Source organism: Lipophrys pholis (assembly GCF_963383615.2).
Source record: "Lipophrys pholis genome assembly, chromosome: 4".
Classification (NCBI taxonomy): Eukaryota; Metazoa; Chordata; class Actinopteri; order Blenniiformes; family Blenniidae; genus Lipophrys; species Lipophrys pholis.
Genome location: NC_137637.1, coordinates 20,307,827 through 20,327,763, shown reverse-complemented (window position 1 = coordinate 20,327,763; position 19,937 = coordinate 20,307,827). Strand labels below are relative to the sequence as shown.

The window sequence follows — 19,937 nt, the reverse complement described above, 5'->3', positions numbered from 1 at the left end:
GCAACACTCACATGGAGTAACACAACCCTAATCCTGTGACTGTGGGCCTTTCCTACTCGCTCTTAGAAAGACCGATTACAAGAAAAGCATGGAACAAGAAGTTGCCCAAATAAATGATTTATCCAGTATACCATACACTAAAACAGGATCTTTTTTTTTTTTTTTTCTAAGCATAAACATTTGTTGATAAAAATTTAGAAATCCAAGAGCTGAGGGGTGATTTCCAGCTTTATCAACTTTTAATGAAAAGTCAGTTCTTTGTGTGAGGGTGCACGTGCATGGTTTTTGTTTACGAGACATTTGATTTAACGACTGGCACAGCACATTTGTTTCTCACATGTATGCAATAGTCTTCAGGCAATTACTTGCAGTCACGGGCCAATGAGTCATCTCTGCTTTACTCAAAAAGCGTTCAAGCCTGGTTTTGTTTAAATGGTGCAGGTCGGTGAGGCCGCGCTTTGAGCAGAGGAAGTGATATAAACCTTTAAGGTCTCGGCTTGATGAACTACACCCATACAGCAGTGAACTCACATGCTTTACTCGCTGCAGAGTCGGAGGACTGTCAGTTCTGCTTCTGGCTCTCTGAGATGGGGGGCAGAGCAGATGCTGCAACAGGAAGTTACTAATGTGGTCCAGATGTAAGGACAACACATCACCACGGACACAGCTGGAAAACCTGCTCGACTCTAGGCCCTGAGTGTAGACATACAAAAGATACAGGATCCATGGGTGAAAAATACAAAATCTATGATATTTATGTTGGTTTTTTTTTTTTAACAGAAATGTGACTTAAAGTGATTTCTCAATTGTTCAAATCTTTGTTTTTGTGTTTCTAATCACTCGATGCACGCACGCACACAGAAAATCGATCATACAATTAAAAAAAATAAAACATCAACGTCAGGGACAGTATGGGAGGATTCATACGTACATATAAGGCTGCTTTTTATATCAATATTATTAACGTTTATGCGCCCTCTAGTGTTGAAAACGGAGTGGTGCAATAATTGCCCAAAACAATTCAATAAACAGCACTGGATTGTGAACAGTATTGTTTTATTAATTAACGTTTTGAAATATAATTGTGAAACCCAAAGCCAACACTGAAAATTAATGAAAAAAACAACACACCAAAAAGCCATTTGTAGCTAGAACCTTAAGACCTAAGATGAAAAGTTAGTTTAAAGAGGAACCGAGGTGAAGCAAAATCTTCTCAGACAGTATTATCTGTATAAAATACATGCAAGTGGAAAAAACAACAAATCAAAACAAGACCAGTCGGATTGTATTTACTCAAGCATCCAAAACGCAACTCCTAACAGAACCTGTGTATCCTCAGAGGTGTTTGATTTTACATAAACAGCTTCAGCTGTCTGGAGTGCGGATCCCCAAAACGCTGCATCAGACTCTGAGGAACACCAAGGACTCACACATCTCTCTCATCTGGAGTTTCACTAATCCTAATCGTCGTCTTCATCAATTAAGACCATCTTTCGCCTTCGTTTCACAGGAGCAGAGACATCATCCTCCCCATCTGAATCCAAGTCATTATTTGTGTCCAGATCCATCACAGTGCTCGTCTCTTCCACTGTAAAGACAGCAACACGCGAGTGAAGTCATGCTCTTGTAATGCTAAGAATTCTAAAGGTCCCAAAGCATGAGCATATTCATAGAGGAATTCCTGCACCAATGACATTGTTCTATTTATGTACAAAAACAGATTATACTAATCAATAAATTGAAACATCAATAAATGACGTTTGATGACGAATGAGTGCGCTCATTTAATTTAGTTAAAAACTGCCAACGTTTTTACAAATGTAATTTTTTCCTTGAAATAAGCCCCAATGACTTAAACCTCCTTCAGTGTAAAAGAATTCAATTTGTACACATTTTATTTTGTGTTAATTATTAAAGCATCGGGAACGGCACATTACCTTCCTCATCCTCCAAAACGCTGCTTCTGCTTCTTTTAGTTGCGCTCCTCTCCTGAGACCTGACACAAACACAGTGGATGAAGAACCAGGGAGAATCAGGAGACTCTGAATTTAGGTTTGCTTTGAGTAACAAGTTTATATAAGGAAAAAAAGGCACAGTGGTCACCTTTCAATTTCATCTTCTGCATCATCATGATCAAGAGTGGCATCAGAGATTGGAGCTACAACAACAAATAATAATAATCATCACTAAACAGTCTTGTTAAAATATACACTTCAGGCAGCAGATCAAGCACGCAAGTTCATAAATTAGTAAATTTTTTAAACTTACACTGATAAATACTACATTTAGTTTACTTATTTAAACTGTCACAGCAGAGGAAACTGCTCAGTGTGCATGATGACACAGTTGTGCCTTTTAATCTTGTGATTTTGAGTCGTTTATTTATGATGCCATTTTCCTACAATCATCAATAAAGGCTGTCAAAGGTTTTTTTTTTTAAGCATAAAACTAAAAGGCACCAATGAATTGCAGTCTAAAGATATGACACAATCAAATAGCTTAAGAGGATCAATGTCCACAGGGACAGCTTAGAGGCCCATTTTCTTTGGGTTGTTGTTTGGTGTTCAGTTAATAGTTTCCACCAGCAGTACTACAGACCTCCAGAGGTCTGCATCCTTCCCCGAGCAACTTAAGAGACCTTTATATATCTTGTGTCTGCACTTTCTAAAGTCCATTAAAGACGGTCACTAATCTTCCTCATAACAACTTCGGGTCTGAGCTTCACAGGAGCAGAAAAAAGCTTCCAGTCTGACTGCATCGTCTGCATGAAGGAGCAGCACTATAATTAAACCATTTCTAAAAGTGGCGCACGGGAGGACTCCAGTGGGTGATTTAAGACTTCTCTGCTGGGTTTTCGTCTTCTGCCTTTCAGGGTTATTGTTTCTCAGCAGTAAGAGATGCAAACCAAACTGTTATTTCTTTATTATGTGCAACATTCTCATGAAAATGAGACCTAGAGAAGCATCACTTGCACAGAAGTGCCACTACCACCTACTAGGGCGATGACAAAGGGGAGATCTTTGGGGATACTATGCAACATGATGCAAACCGTTGTAACAAAGCTGTTAATGAGTGGTTCGCTGAAAAAAACCACTGAAGACCGAATCCCCACATTTACCTGTGTCATCAGTGGAGAGCTGCTTCTTCTTACGTGTGAGCAGCAGAGCTCTTAGAGCTTGAGCTCTCTTTTCTTGCGAGTCCTCCTCTTCCTCTTCCTCCTGTGTGTCGGTGGTTGTGCCTCTGAGCCCTCCGTCTTGCTCTGCTCCATCTCCAGGTTTGTCCTCTCTTGAACTCAGAGCTGCAGCTGCACTGCGGAGCTGCGATACGCTAATCTTTGCCGGGATCCTCCAGAAGCTCTCCTAGTTACATGAAAGTGAAAATAACGTACTGGTACTCATGTCAGTACGTCATAAATTCAGCTCAATAATATTTCATTGCCCGATATCTTTTTTTTCACCAATTTATGAAGCAGCCCTGCCTCAAACAAAAACAAAAAGGCAGATGACTGTGGTTTAATTAGAATGAGGTTAAATGATTTGGTAGCAAAATATCACACAAACACAGCCACACCTGCTCATTTGCAGGCGGTCGCATTCCCAATTTGCGCAGGAGCCTCTGGAAGCTTTTGTTTTCCATGGCTTCCTCGTTGGCCTCTGTCAGAGGGACAAATGGAACTGGCTGGGACAAACCTGACAAAAGGAGCACAAAGTGTTTTTTATTATATAATAAGGGTACCTGTTTTATAGGATAAAACTTATAATAATAATATAAAAAGCTAAATATTTGTTTTTCCAGCTGGCCCCACCATCTTCTTCACGATCGTTTGCTGTCCTGTTCAAACAGTTCTGCAGCCACATCAGAGGTCCAGACAATCCTGAGAGCAGATAAAGCAGGAAATGAAGGGTTAATAAAGCTGCCAGCAATGCGTTTACACATCATTTGTTCACAATTTACATTTCACCTGTCTGTGTCTGAACCAGAGTCGATGTTCAGACTGCAGGCAAAAGTGCAGGCACATTTCACCCCCCCCTTTTGCAAAATTGCAATCAAACATGAAGCCGTGCAGTGGATGCAGCCTTTGTTCACAGGCTGGGTGCAGTTTGGCCTCCTTACCTTCCTCTTGCAGGGCAGACACCATGCCGGCGACGTCAGCCCTCCTCTCTACACTCAGGTTCAGGCTTTGGCTGCTCCTTCCACCTTTTAGCGATTTGTCTTCATTCTGCTCCTCCTCATCATCATCTTCTTCACTCTCCTCAGAGTCTTCTTCTCTCTCGTCTTCATCGTCTCTGTCCACGGGATCATCTGGGTAACCTTGTGTTAGTTCAGCTAAAAACTCTTCTTCAGTCTGTGGAGAAATTTCAAATATAATGTATACATGGATTCGCTTATATAAAACCTACATATAATTCATCATAAAAACATGTTTGGAGGAATTAACATTTTCATCTCCAAGTTCTGAATCTATTCTTTAGTCGGTGTAAATTACCATTGTATGACCCGAGCTCTTTCCTTTAGCGGAGCGACTTCTCTTCTTGTATAGTTCTCGTCTCTCAGACACTAAACCCAGACTGAGCAGCTTGTCCACCAGACGGGCACGGGAGCGCTTGGCTGTGATCTTCTTCAGGATGTTACCCAGCACATCTGTGAAAACATTACCAACACGCAAACTGAGAAGATTTCTGACAGGACCCAAGAGCAGATTTGGTCGTGAAAGGCAACTCTTTTTAATGATTATGTATTTCAAAATACTGAAAATATAAATTAATTCGGCTCCCGGTACCGTCTGAGTCTCTGAACTCCTCAAAGAGCATCTGCAGCTCCTGCACCTGCTCCTCAGTCCACAGGACGATTCGAGTACCTTTCCTATGAGTCAGAGAAACTTTATCAATAAAAGCTTTCAAGATTTTTCTCTAAAGGCATTTTTTCCCCCAATATTTCTCACATGAGCTTGAGTACATACTTTGGTTTCTTCAGCTCCTTGGTGCTCTCTACCAGGCCCATGTGCACCAGCTGAATCACGACGTGACGGCGAGTGCGGCTGCCGTTGCTGAGTAATGGCAGCAGCGTCTCCACGATGTCTGGATCTGAACACAAGGACGAGCAGTCAGAGAGAAAAGGCAGACCGCAACAGCCGAGTCGGCGAACTTTTTACACCTCAGGACAGAAAAGCGGCGCAAACAGATGAACTGAGAGCAAACCTTCAGAATCACGGTGCTCTTCATACAGCTTACGCAACTCCTCTTCCTCCTCTTCAGTCCACGATGGTTTCTTTCCATCTCTGACATATTCAGCGCAAGAGCAGACATTTTATGTTGTGGACATAAAACACGTACCCGACATTCTAACATAAAATCATATTTATTAGTTTAATGATGACATTCTGGTGATAGACCCGGCACATATACAGTACTGTGCTGAAGTTTCAGGCAGGTGGAATATCATGCCGCTTATTCAGCAGGTCGGCTTCCGATTGGCTCTAAATGTATTCTGCAGAGGAAAACAACACCAAACACGCAGCTCGTGTTTATCGAATGACGACCTTCAGAGTGTAGAGTGACAAGGGGCTCTGAGAGTGATGCTGTCGCTCACAGAGCCCTGAACCTAAAGTAATCCAGTCCAACTTCAAAGATGTTTTCAAAACAACCTTCATACAAGTTCTATTAAAGAACTGAAAAAAAAAAAAAAAAATGCATGCTGAGAAGAAGTGACTTCGCTGTGAATGCAAAGGGTTGTCACACCAAATACTGATTTTTCTCTTGCTAATTCGCGTTGCAATTTTAAGTGATAAACCTTAACGCTCCACACCGGTCTGAAACCTTTGCACAGTCGTGTACGGGCACCCGGAGAATGCAAAGATAAAAGAGCACTTACCCATCTTTGCTGTAGCCCTCTGTCATCTCATGTACAGCCCCCACATTCTTCCAGAAGAGCAGTTCAACATACGCCTTGTTGTTTTTTGCTGCCAGCGAAAAGAATCGGTTCAGCACATACCTGGCAAAGGTCACGAGTTCCTGTGAGAAGGGAGAAAAAGTAGACTCAGGTACTGTGCATGACCTCGAGAGGGCTCCGAATCATCAAAAACTGAAAATGAAGGACCTGGACCTTGTAAGCGGCCGATGAGGGGTCACTCAGGATTTTGTTGAAAAGGTGAAAGACAGACAGCTGGTAAAGCAGGGCGTCCATTTTCAGGTCAACAGCCAAGCGGTGCAACATTCGAGCGATGCAGTGGTTTGTGTGGGGTGTGTTTTTTGAGTATGTTTTCAGCAGAAGGATGTACGGTCGCACGACATTTGCGTTGGCAAACCTGTATGGGCAAAGGGAACAAAGCAAAACATCACTAGAAACTCTTTTTAAAAAGGCTTTGAAAGCAGTTAACTGCTCATAAAAGTCATACTGGATGTTTTTGAGTTTGTTTTCATTGTCCCCACCTCTTGATAAAATCCAGCAAGTTGAATTCTTTTTCAATAACCTGGATAGCTTCCAACTCTTCCTCTTCTAACTCAGCTGGAGAATGCTCTTCCTCCATCACTGCTTCAGGAGGAGCTGTCCCTGAAACAAAACCTGGTGTTCAAGCTCCGATCATGAGGTGGTACAATCAAATCCAAAAACACATGAATGGATTAAAACCTACTTGGCAGGTTCGCGTTAAGGATCTGCTTCAGGAGCTCCAATTCCTCTTCAGGTTCAACATCGGCTGAACCAAACACATCTCCCTCCGGCCACACTTCCCTGAGCACGGCAGAAAGAAGAGTTGAAATATTTACATAACTGTACCTGTATGATTACAGAAACAGGGAAGGATGCAGAAATATCCAATTAATACATCATTGTCACAAATCCTACAAGTAGACAAAATATTGGAATCGTCAAAAATATAAGATGACCCTGATCTAGTTTGGTCTTCCATATTGCCACAGCCAGCCAAAGCATTCAAGATGCATTTTAAAGTCTTTGAATGGCTTCTTCACAACAATGTTCAGCACCTGTAGCAGACGCTTCTATTCAGACCAATATGGCAACAGTGAAGTTTTTACTCTTGTAAAAACTGTGTTGCAGCTCCTCAGACGGAGATTTCTTTTGCTTTTGCCTTCATATGATTTCATGTAATTACCTTCCATTCATTATAATGCTCATTGAGTTTTTAAATGTTTTATAGCACAGCATAATTCATTAAAAACTTAGTAACTGCCCCTGTTACCCCATGTTTTTTTAAGCGAGAGAGATGATGATGGATGGATAGATTCAAGAAAAGAAGAAGAACTCATGAGTCTTGCTGACCTGGCGGCACGCAGCAGCCCGAGGGCTTCTGGTCCGAGTCGAGCCAGCAGGGCATCTTGCACTCGCACCATGGCCTCGGTGCGCTGGTCCTCCAGGGGAGTTTCAGAGGTCGCGTCAAACGGCATGACGCTCTCCATTAAAGCTCCAGACAACTGAAGCATGAAGGCAGGAAGAATCTTTTATTTTTGCAAGCACTGAATGGAAGTGTTATTTGGGTGTTTTTGTAATACGAAAAACACAACATTGATGAGAACCAATAGAAGAATAAGAAGAATGTTCTCCGCTAAAACCTGCCACCTGCTTCTCCCTGAGGTCACTTCTCACTCGTACCTGAAATCCTACACTTTTCAGCTCTTCTTCAACCACCTTCCAGACCTCCGCCAGCGCCTCTGGACTGGTATCCACAGCTGACTGTTGCTTTTTTCCTCGGGACTTTTTCCGCTTCCCCCTCTTCCTCTGCAGAGTTAACGGGTTTTAACGTGTTAAGAAGAGCCCAAAAACAAAGACCAGTACATGATCCAAATCAACTACAGGAACCTACCTGCACCATCAGGTTCCTGCGACCCTTACAGAAGCGTTCCAGCATGCGCAGGAAGAGGTGAGTTGTTTCCACCAGGTCTTTCAGGTACGACTGAGGCTGTTTGGTTTCATCATACTTCCTCAGCAGGGTGAGAAAAATCTCTCTGTACTCCATCAAGTAGAATATGTTACCTGCGAGGTGAAGACAAACGGATAAGAACAAAACTTCTTTCCTTTAAGAATTTTTTTTCAGGGGTAACAAACAATTATGAACGGACAATCTTTTAGTATTTGGAGTTCATGCAAACACAAGACGGTGTTTCATTCTCAAACTGTGACACTAAACAACAAGAAGTACACAGACTGCCTCTAGTGGTATGAGGAGGGAAATCATTGTGAAAATAAGAAATACTTTCAAAATGATACAAAGCTCTAATTTATATATATAAAACTAAAGCTGAACATGTGCAGACTGAGGACATCAGCCTTTTTTCAGTCTGTATTCACTGCAAAATGTTTGAGAGCCTCCAAAATTAAACGAAATGATGCACTTTCTCAGTCAATTTAACCAGCATCTTACTCTTGATAACGTTGGAGCTTTGACGGATCCCTTCATCCTGCGAGCGGTCCATCTCGTTCACCGTGAACAGCAGCTCTTGATAAGCCTTTAATGCCAGGTGCATCCTGAAAACAACCAATGACAGGCAGTCTCAGGACTGTTTCGATATTTGTTTCCGTTCACCTTCTTTAGAACCGCTTCGCATTACCTGCGGGACCAGGAAGTGGCCTCTTTGCGGTCTGTGAGCAGCATCTCGTAGTAGTTGGTAACGTTACGCTCAATGTAGTGAAAAGCGCGGATGGACATGGTCTCAGAAACCAAGTCGGCACGGAAACCGTTTCCACGATTGAAAGCCATGAAGAAGCTGAGCGCCCAAAGGTAATAGGTCTCGTCATGTTGCTGGGTCTGCTCTCGAATCAGACTTTCCTGTGAAGGAGGAACACGGGAAGAGAAGTCCCGTAATTACTTTGTGACAAAGTCTTCATATCAGATGAAGCAACGAGTTGATGCGTAAAGGGCAAAATTGTTGAGGCGAGTTGACCAACCTTCACGAGGTACATGAGTCGATTGTAGCAGTTTTCCAGGAAGTCCACGCAAAACTCTCGCAGGAAGAGTCGAACATTTAAGGCCGAGCGTCGTTTCCCCTCAGTTTCCTGGGCCCGTCGATTCCTCTTTGGAACACGTCTTATCGACTTGCCGATATCATGAGTGTAATTTTTAAACTAAAAAACAAACAAACAAACAAGCTCATTCATCATCAAGTGTTTATCAGCATTCAATCATATTCTAGTAGAATTTTCTGGACTCACATTGTGAAGATTTCTGTGATAAATCACATCTTGGTCCCCGATTGCCTTGAGCCCTTTGACAACAAAGGACCCACCAAAACGAGAGTGTCTGAAATGGGAACGTCAAATTATTTTCAGTCCAAGAGTCGGACTCTTAATTTGGAAAAATAAAAGAGAAGCACGATAACCTTTAGATACAACTCTTGGACAACTCAAAATGTTTCCCTTTGTGTTAGCACACAGACATGTTCACATTTTGTAAAAATATATAAAAACCTGAATGTCAACTTTCTTGTAATGCACTCAAGTTGAACATTGCAACTAGATAAATGTAATTTCACTTCCCATTTTTAATGATGTTAAAATAATTGTTGATGATAAAATTAAGTGAATTGTCCAGATCCCGTTGCTTCTATGAACGGCAATTCCAGCCTTCGGTGTATTTTCACCAATTCACCTTCATAGAAGGACTTTAATGATAATTCTACTTTGTTAGCAATAAGATGAGTAACTTTAATTGTTACATCACTAGAGGCTCAAGTCTGTGTCGTGTTGTCTACTAAAACTCCACAATTTCAAGTGGATAAAAAGCTGTTCATTTGATCAAAAACTGTGTTTTCTTTATCATTTTTACACCGTGTGATGTCACCAGGGCTAAATAACACTGAACTGAATAGAAACAACGTGCACTGAGACAAGCACTTCAAGCCTCCCACACAACGTGGCTGACTTCAGTGGAAACACACCTATAGGCTGCAGTGGAGACAGACAGCTTGTGTAACACGGTGGCTTATTCAATTATTTTCAGTTGGAAAAATGCTATCATGTAAACAATAATCCAGTTTAAACTAATGAAACCCTATTTTGTGGTCAAGACATTCATTATCGTTACACGAGAACCCAATGATAATGCTTCCGCTCTCTGTTCCTCTCAATGCTCCAATCATGCAGGGAGGCAAACCCTTGTAGGGTTTCTCAGCGTTCGCTTTGTGCTCCAGTAAATCTGAACATACAACCTGTGTAATACGATAAAGGCAAACAGTTGCTCTGTGGAAATTCTCTCAAAAACATCATGATGAACTCTTAGATTTCAGACTCTGTGATACTGAGACAAAGTTCCCGCAGGACCATGTCCTCTCTCCTTAACAAACACTTATTAGCATCTGTGTGTGTTCTCGCACCTGGTTCCTCTTTGGAAAGCACGAGAGCGATTTGCTGAATGCTCCTTCTGCCTCAGTAGCTCCAGTTCATCAGCATCTCTCTGCTTCTCCTCCACTGAACGAGCGTGGCCGGCGCTCACCAGAGCCTCTGGTGTCTGTGCAGAAGGAGAAAAAAAACACAAACATCTTTTAATGTTTTTTTGTTAAAAAAAAAAAAAAAAAAAAAAGAAGCTTATTTCAAATATATGATTTGATTATAATTATTTCAATAGCGAGGTTGTTACATCTAACCTGGTCTCTGAACATGAGGGAGATGATTTCCAACACATGCATACTCCACTGCTGCTCACTCTGGGCTGATGCCAGGAACTTGACCAGGTCATCAAAACCACTCATGTGAATTGCCCACAGCACCCTGTCGTGGACACTGGCATCGTCGTCTACTTTCTGAAAGAACAAGGACGGACAAAGATCAGGAACAGAGAGACGACTGTGCTATGAAAAGGGGCTGACTTCATGACAAATCTAATACCATTTTATTGGAAAATTTTCTGTAAGGAAAGGTTTTCTAATGTTAATACAAAACATATATTTTGGTTTATTTGAATCTCATCACAATCGCATTCATGATAAAGTCAAACCTTCTCTTCACAGGGGTTTGCAGGGACATGCAGCACATTCCTGACCAGCAGCAAAATCCTCTCTATCAGGAGGTTATCCTCCTCCTGCCTCTGCTCCCAGTCCTGAGGTCAGCAGGCACAGAAGGCAAGCAAAACAAAGAGACATGCGTGAAATGCCAGCAATATTTCACTGAGGGGAAATAGGTGAAATACACACTCACAAGTTGTAAAAGGTTGTACAAAGTCTCGCTTAAAATACCAAACACATTCTCAGTGGCGAATGCCTGCAATAGAAGTGGAAAAGGACAAAATTACAAAGCAATTAATGCACCGTAAATGTCACAGGATGCAATAGGAGACCCTTAAATATAGTTAACCAATGCGGTTTTAATACCTCTTTATAGGATTCTAAATGTGATGTCACTTGCAAAAAGTGTTGCCTGAACACCGGGTCATCTGGAACTTTACCGAAACAAAGCATGGCGGGCTGAGTAAGGTTGACCATGAGCCTAAAAAAACACACACACACAAACGCACACACACACAATAAAGCAACAAAATATTTGGTGCCAAGGCCTGCATACATTCACACTGAATATGATCAGAAAAATAAATTAGTCCTTTTAATGATAATGGAAGCAATAATTCTCAAAGTTCCCTGTGGTAAATGTGCATAGTTATAATTCAGCCTTGTAGTTGTGAGGATTACATTTTCCTAGCCCCCCCCCCCCCCCCCCCCCCCCCCCACAGTGACTTGTATACAGCCTTAATTATGATGTATATTTTAAATATGAATCAAATTAACAACATGAGTATAAAGATAATTGTACTTTATTTTTAAGATGTATGTTTACCTGATGCAGGCATCAAACAAGGATTTGTCTTGTCTGTATTGGATGATGATTGGCAGAAGGTCGTTCTGTACAATCTGTCCTGCACCCAGCTGCTGGCGAACGTCACGGGTGTCATCTTCATGGCGTAAATACCGTATCAAGTCCTTCACACTCTCTATATCACAGACACAAAACTGTTAGTGAGAAACTACTTTTGGTGCACAATAATAATGATTTCTTCTTTATGACAGCAACAATATGTTTGCCATTTCAAATCTACGGTACTCACCCAGGCAGTCAGACTCCTTGTGGTACGTGTCTCCTTCCAAATAACCAAGAGCACTGCAGGTGGCTAAGATTTCACAGTTCATCCTGAATAAGTCCTCACACCTCCAGCAAGCTGAAAGGTGACCTAAAAACTTATTCCACACAAAGGAAACAACAATTTAACCCAGAAAATAGTGTTTTGGACATTTAGAACCTCCCTGTTTGACCAATCAGTATTTTCTACAGATTACAATATAATTTTATCGCATTTTCAGTATATAAAACAGGCATTATAAGAGGTGAATCTGATGTTAACTGACCTCTAGGTGACATCTACACGATATCATCACACATGCAATATGACTGTGTTTGACCTCACTTTATCTCATGTTAGGATGAATTACAACAATATAATAGCAATATCCTCTGGTGAAGTACCACAGCAGAAATAAAGAATCACACTATGATTACATGAATGTATTGCAACCAAAAACGAGCAACCTGATGTAGTTTAATAATAGACAGATGAAGTGAGGCTTCACAACTTATAATAATAATAATATCGAAACATTGACACAGGTGGGGGCTACTCATCATATATCCCGCGAACTTGATTTCCAAAATGATTGAACGGTCGAAGATGTAACGTGACACCAGTGACACTCTAGGCTGCGGTAAACGAGTCTTTTGTGGGAATGTTTCGGTGTTTTCTTATCAACAAGAGGCTCTTCAGTGAAGCATCCCATGCTAATGTTATGACTTAGCTTCAGGTTGACCGTCAATACATCAGCAGCAACAACAATAAGACACGAACTCACCACACGGTCGGACAACAGACGTCTCGCTGCGGGGCTTTTGTTCAACGAGCGTCGGTTCAAATGCGTGTTAAAAGCGTTTTGGATTAAAAAAAATAAAAATTATTATGAACAGCCTGTCTCACGCATCCAAAAATCTCGCGCCAAAGTAGCGAGTGTCGATACGCGCAGCGGATGTAGAATTACGTCACAATAAAGAAAAATTTCCCCGAGTAAGGACTGGCAGGCAACACCTTTCACGACAAAGTACTGAAAAAAGAAATGGAATGAGATAACTGACCGTGGGAATCTTAGCGAAAGAAAATCTGAATTGTGGTCGAGGTTGATTCGCATCTGCGATCTTCAAATACCACAAAGTGTTCATAATATGGCTGTAACTCGGGGTTAAAATTTGCCTGAAAAAAGCAAAGAGGGAAAAACTAATCCAAGTCGACTCTAACAAAAACATGTTGGTTTGACATCTATTGTTTACATATTGTTACTTTGACACTTTGACAGGCAGCGAGGAGGACACGTGGGCATCGTAAACCAGGAGTTGTTTTGTTCTTTTTGTTCTTATTTTTCATTTTCTTTTTTTTTTTTCCTGCAAGGGTGCACAGTTTCTCAGGACGATATGAAAATAGCTTCCCAGTTCAGACAAAGAAACACCAAGGTAGGTCACTCAAAAAATATATGTATTATTTATTTTTTTCACTTTATAACGTGGGAACAATATAAAAACTTACGTTAAAGATATTTCCTAACATGTTATATAAGTTGGAAAATGATTGCTAATAACATGTAAAACTACTCTGTACCAAAGACATCATAATTAAGATATCATCTGTAAAAACATTATTTTGAAGGCCATCCATAATTTAACAGATAAAAATTGTTTATCTTTGCTGTTTTGAGGCTGGTTCTTTTTGCTGTCATTATTTTATAAACCTGTTTGTTCAAGCACAGTTGTTAAGCTATGAGATCTGCATACCTACTTACAAATGTTCCCCATTTGCAGTAGTGTGTGCAAGTGGAGCTGGCAGCTTTAAATAATCACCTATTAACTCAATTGGACCAAAATAAAATATGTGTGTGTATCCCGCTGGTCTGAGTTGTTAAACTGTGCACAGTAAACCGTTTACTATTGCAAAAACACTAAGCGCAAGCTATGGAGTCCATGCATTTGTGTAATACAAATATTAGAAAATGATTGATAAAAACAATTCTTGTAAATGTTTAGTTATGAGGGCAGACAACACAGATTTCCTCCAATGAAGTTTATTTCTTCATACACATTCTTTCTTTAATCGTGCCAGATACACACAGCATTGCAAAGCACATTCAGCAAAAGTCTTTTCAGTTGGTGGCGGTCATATTTTCAGTGTCAACATTTTCATTGCTTCTTGTTTATTGAGAATCCAAGTCTTTGGTGAAAAGATGGTTTGCATAATAACAGAATTGCAAAGCTGCTAAAACAAATGCAGATATGTTTATTTATTCCCAGTCTGTCTTTTAAAGTGTTCCGTGCCAACGGGCAGTGTCAGAAAGTTTCTTAGTAAGTCATGTCTGTGACACAAGTTACTAAATCCAGTATTTAAACTACCTGCGTTAGCCTGAACATTTAAACTCTGCTACAAATATGTGGTCATCTAAGGACCCCACGGGATTGCACTGTAAATAAAGGCCTCGAGTGGTACGTTAATAAAGTGGTTTGGCTTCGCCCTACAGATGACACAAGTGTCAGGTGGCCTAAGTAGCACCAAAATGACACTGTCTGATGGACTTCATCCAACATTGCACCTATGCTGAGAGACACTTTGCTAGACAATCAAACACATAACTAAAGGGATTGAAGACTATATAGTTGAATGTGTGTTAATTTCATATTTTTTTCCTTCACCTTCGCACATTGTTTTTCATTATCATGGCACTGGCCTTCACATTATCTAATAGGTTTACTCGTCATTGTCGTCATTGTCAGCTCTACTTGCGTCTCTCTCCTTCTCCCTCCTGGATTCCTTCACCACCTGATGAAATAGAAAAAAAGGCAGATGAGTTCTATGCTTTATTAGACATTGCTCTTATTGTGTTTTTTTTTTTAAACACAAAAGATGAAAAACTGGTTATTTTGTTGTGTCTCTTGCTAAGATTTGCATGAATGGCTGTACCTCTCCATCTCTAGTCTCAACTGTCTTTATCACCACAGTCCTCTTGCCCTGGTGGTCTGGAACTCTTTCATAATCTATGAAAAATCAGATTAAAAGACCGTTGAGATTGTCACATTCAAGTAGAATTGCATTCACAGTTTTCTTTCGTCTGAAACACAAAATTTCTAAATGTGGAGTCAGCGACTATCAGTCTCTATTGAACAGTGATCATTTCATGCAAATACAGCTTGGGGAAGCATCTGGCCCTAAAAGTAAAAATATTTCCTTTTAAACACTGTGGAATAATAACAAGTGTCGCTTCCATGAATCTGCCTCGATTAAATAGCACAAAGACTACTTTCATGTAAAATCAATAAAGTAGAAGCCTGAAAACAGGAAGTTTTCTATAACTACAAGGTTTTATTTTTTCCATTCAAATGCTGATCGCAGAGAGGGATGAAATCCAGAGATTAAGCTGTTCGTGATTTTAGACGGATTCTAATATCAATTGTGGATTATTCCAGGAAAAATGCGACTTTGTTTTGTTTCCAAATAGAAAATAAGGCTCTGTAAATTCACTACAATTTTCATCAGTGTCTCTGTGGCTCATGAGTTTTGTAGTTTTCAGGGTTGCCTCACTATGTTGTTATTAATGGAGGATCTAAGTAAAAGATCTTTTTTGGAAAAAGAAAACTTCCAAAGCAAGCAAACCTTGACTTACATAATCCATTTACAATTACTGTAACTGTCAAAAAACCTAACTTTATCTTACCTCGGTCACCAAGATGATTGCTCATACCAAGGTTGAGGATGGGAACAGTAATCCTAAACAGAATAAAAATACATTCAGATGTGAAATCCTGTATTGAAATGTTAAATATTTTAGGCTGACTGGAAGTTAAAATCTCAGTTGCTCTGGTATCAGTTTATGACAGTTTCTGGAACGTCACTCTGAGCTCTCATTGGACGCCATTAAGAAGGAAAGCTCAAGTGAGAAAATATGTAAATACAGCGTAAGTAAGTACAAAACTCTGAAGGTATTCATACACACCTGCTCTCCTCTCCCTCCAGCAGCTTACGGTAAGTGGCAATCTCAATGTCCAGAGCCATTTTCACATTGAGGAGGTCCTGGTACTCCCGAAGGTGGCGAGCCATCTCCTCCTTGAGGTGGCGGATCTCATCCTCCAGCCTGCCCACGTTGTCCTGGTAGTTGCCAATCTCAATGCCAAACTGGTCTTCCATTTCACGCATCTGCCTCAGCAGTGCCTCATTCTGAAAAGGTTATAGGAGCCCATCATTTGAGATGGCTACTGACACAACAGTATCAAAGATTGGTGTGAATTAAAAACAGTTTTTATCTCACCGTGTTCTTCAGAGCATCAATTTCACAGCTGAAAGACTGAATCTGCCTCCTGGACTCATTGGCCTCCTGCTTGGCCTGCCTCAGAGCATCAGTGTTGCGCTTGGCAGACTCAGTAAGATCAGTAAACTGCAAGAACGTAAGACATGAACATACAAAAACACATAAAATATGAACAGATATTTCTGTGTTACTTGTAACTGTGCATATATGTGTCTATCTACCGACCTTGGACTTGTACCAGTCTTCAGACTCTTGCATGTTCTTCAAGGCAATGGTCTCATACTGGGCCCGGATGTCCCTCAGAGCTCCAGTTAGGTCAGGCCTGATACTACTGTCCACCTCCATCTTCAGCTGCTGGGTCTGAACACTCACCTGAACATCCTGGATTTCCTGGTAACATACACAACAGTTGGAACGACTGAATGAATGGCACATACAAGCGGTAAAACCTTTGCCCTGGTTTAGTGTGGACTCTTTGCACAATTGATCATTGGGTGAGCTCACCGGATGTGTCCAATGAGTTTATAGGTAATTAAAGTTGCAAACTCACTTCATCGTGGAGCTTCTTGAGGAATTCTATCTCATCCATGAGAGACTCAATCTTCCTCTCCAGCTCCAGACGAGACAAGGTGGCATCATCCACATCCTGGTTTTATGAGATAACGAAACAGTTTTCATTTTCCATCACTTAGTCTTCATGACAGGAGCAACACAGATGTAATTACTTCAATAAATTCCCTGCATGGCACAATGTTATTAAGGAAAATGCGTGAGTAAGTTGCACCAGTGTGTATCCCACGCAGAGGTCTGCATCAGCACACATCTTTAAACCTGCCTGGTCATGTTACTGTGACAGTGTTGATGATGGAACAGAGATGTTCACTTTGACCTGTTATCTGACACTGAGGACGTTGAAAGCCAAAAGGTGATCATGGTCCGGTGAGTTGAATGTTTACCTTGCGGAAAGCAACCAGGTTGTTCTCAGCGTCTGCCCTCTTCTGCGCTTCTTCCTCAAACCTTGAGAACAAAGTAATTCAAGTAAGTATGTTATTTCACTGCTGCTCAAGTAACATTGTTTTTACAGCAGAAGAGAAGGTGCACCGGAGCCTCAGCTGGCAAAAAGCTTTCTGGATCAATTTGTTAATTTACTGTTCCGCAAAAAGGATTTTAGGAGTGTGTCCTCTGGGACCAGCAGCTGCTCCTTTCAGCTAATGTGTCTTCACAGTTCAGAAAGGTCATCTGAACACGCCTGCACGCACACACACACACATACACACACACACACACACACACACACACACACACACACACACACACACACACACACACACACACACACACACACAAACACACACACACACACACACACACACACACACACACACACACACACTCACAATAAAATGTATGCATTTTTTATTCTTTCAAAATCAGATGAAATTGTCCATTATCATCTCACTTGGTTGTTTTATAAAACTAAGTGAGATGAACAGTTTGTTCATTCTCTGCTGACCTTTGAGTGACATCTAAATACAGTGTTTGGTGTATTTCTGGATGTGCACTTGAATCCAGCTCCTCAGTCTGTCCTGTCAGACCAAAGTCCTGGCGGGCTGGAGGGCTGGACATAAAGTAGATTAGTGGGTCCTGCTTCCTCATCTTTAATTCATGTTGCATTACTCGGGACCTTCTTTGTCCTAATGGGCTCTCTGGCACCATCCCATCAGCACAGAGGGACAGTGAACACACACCTAATGGAGTTATTGAGTCACATTGATTTTTCCTGACGCTATTCTCACCACGCCTGATAGTCAACCTCTCTTCCTCTGGTCCCATTTCCTCTCTCCTTCTTCAGCCCAGCCCCACCCTGTGTCTGGTCCATCCCCCTTCCTCCCCCTCCCTACTCACATCTTGCTGTATGCATGACGTTTGGACGATTGTTGATATTGAAAAAAAGAAAAGAAAAAAAAAAGTAAGCCAGATCTTGACTCAATTCAGCATTCTTGTGTCATACATATTTGTTGATCAGTTTTTCATTCTGTTGAGATTCTTCACTTCGCCACCATGCAAAACATTCAGTTGCTGCACATAGTCACACATGAGCGGCATCTGCACACATGATGCAGTGCAGCATCCTGTGTCACCCTGCTGCTGCTCTGGTGCCACGCCCTACAGCAGCATCACTGATGTCAAGTGGTTTCACGTCGAGGGACTCGCCACTCCCTCTGTGCTTAAAGTCTGCTGGATTGTCAAGTGTCAGCGGAAGAAGTGATCAAATCTATCTATCTATCTATCTATCTATCTATCTATCTATCTATCTATCTATCTATCTATCTATCTATCTATCTATCTATCTATCTATCTATCTATCTATCTATCTATCTATCTATCTATCTATCTATCTATCTATCTATCTATCTATCTATCAAACTGCACTTGTCATCTCATTGGTACCAACCTCTGCTTCATCAGGCCCAGGTCTTCAGCCAGGTTGTCTCTCTCCATCAGGTACTGGTCCCTCTCTTTGCCGGTGGCGTCCAGCTGGCGCCGCAGCTCCCTCAGCTCATCCTGGAAGAGCTCGGAGGCTCGGTTGGGCTGGCCGTGTTGCTGCTGGCCCTTGAACTGGTTGAGCTCCTGCTGCAGCGAGCCATTCTGCTGCTCCAGGTAGCGCACCTTCTCGATGAAGCTGGCAAAGCGGTCGTTGAGCTCCTGCAGCTCGGCCTTCTCGTTGCTGCGAGTGGTTAGGAACTCCTGGTTGATGGCCTCAGAGAGGGTGAAGTCCACCTTGTCATAGCTGAGACGAGGGGCCTGGGCGCCCGGGCGTGAACGCTGTTGGTGGTAGGTGGTGGAGCGGGACGCCACCGCAGGTGACATTGAACGCATGTAGCGTCCCCCGGAAGCTGGCATGCGAGAGGACACAGAGGAGTAGGTGGACATTGGGATCGGATGTGGGCTCCCAAAGGTGCGCCTGTAGGAGGTGGAGGTGTGCATTGAAGAATGGCTCATGGTTGGTTCTGCTTCTGTTCTCTGTGGCTGTTGGAAAGGTGACGAGATGGAGGCTTGGAGAGGCTCGTGAAGCAACAGGACATCAGGCTGAAGCGTGCCGAGGGTTTATATGGACCCAGGCTAGTGACCCTATCAGCATCACACCTCCCCCTCCCTCATGCCTCCTCACTCCACCCACAAGAAGCCCTCCTTCCTCATGCAGTCATCAGTATGCACACTTTGGCCACTCCCTACCCTTCACAAGCAGACTCAGCCTTCGGCTGTGCTTTCACCAGCACACTGTCTCTCAGTTTCTCTTCGTTTCCACCCTCATAACCACACCACTTGGCAAAAAGTCAGATTGACTTTCACATTACGGCTTTGATAACTAAAGATGCCTCTATGTGGCCATGCACCCCTCCTCCTCTGTCTTTATGCACTCTTCGACACTTTAGACGGATGCTTGTCAGTTTCTTCATACAACTCCTGCCCACATATATACTGTATATTCCTATATAAATAACTTACTTTCGATTCTGCTTCTGTTCTCAACATTAATATCAAATATCAGGGATTCGGTTACCTGGTTCTCGATGAGAACTGTGTAAGAAGAGTGAAATTCTAGCT

The 19,937-nt window shown here is 41.9% G+C and overlaps 2 protein-coding genes across 2 annotated transcripts; both read right to left on the bottom strand.

Moving 5' to 3' along the window:
- Nucleotides 1-1,036: 1,036 nt before the first annotated feature.
- Nucleotides 1,037-12,999, bottom strand: timeless (timeless circadian clock). The gene is made up of 30 exons (XM_080462445.1): nucleotides 12,843-12,999; nucleotides 12,047-12,176; nucleotides 11,779-11,932; nucleotides 11,319-11,433; nucleotides 11,146-11,208; nucleotides 10,946-11,047; nucleotides 10,596-10,751; nucleotides 10,326-10,459; nucleotides 9,166-9,253; nucleotides 8,902-9,078; nucleotides 8,565-8,782; nucleotides 8,378-8,481; nucleotides 7,820-7,989; nucleotides 7,609-7,734; nucleotides 7,279-7,430; nucleotides 6,632-6,729; nucleotides 6,429-6,549; nucleotides 6,103-6,304; nucleotides 5,872-6,011; nucleotides 5,199-5,278; nucleotides 4,961-5,084; nucleotides 4,781-4,863; nucleotides 4,487-4,641; nucleotides 4,114-4,345; nucleotides 3,806-3,874; nucleotides 3,571-3,689; nucleotides 3,119-3,359; nucleotides 2,104-2,158; nucleotides 1,938-1,996; nucleotides 1,037-1,588 (listed from the first exon to the last, which is right to left on the bottom strand). Exons 2-30 carry the CDS (start codon nucleotides 12,126-12,128, stop codon nucleotides 1,461-1,463), a joined length of 3,747 nt encoding a protein of 1,248 aa, XP_080318571.1. The 5' UTR covers nucleotides 12,129-12,176; nucleotides 12,843-12,999; the 3' UTR covers nucleotides 1,037-1,460.
- A 1,084-nt stretch (nucleotides 13,000-14,083) lies between these two features.
- Nucleotides 14,084-19,453, bottom strand: prph (peripherin). Its single transcript, XM_080462181.1, has 9 exons — nucleotides 18,784-19,453; nucleotides 17,285-17,345; nucleotides 16,879-16,974; nucleotides 16,554-16,718; nucleotides 16,329-16,454; nucleotides 16,017-16,237; nucleotides 15,738-15,790; nucleotides 14,987-15,060; nucleotides 14,084-14,845 (listed from the first exon to the last, which is right to left on the bottom strand). Exons 1-9 carry the CDS (start codon nucleotides 19,329-19,331, stop codon nucleotides 14,774-14,776), a joined length of 1,416 nt encoding a protein of 471 aa, XP_080318307.1. The 5' UTR covers nucleotides 19,332-19,453; the 3' UTR covers nucleotides 14,084-14,773.
- Between the last annotated feature and the right edge of the window lie 484 nt (nucleotides 19,454-19,937).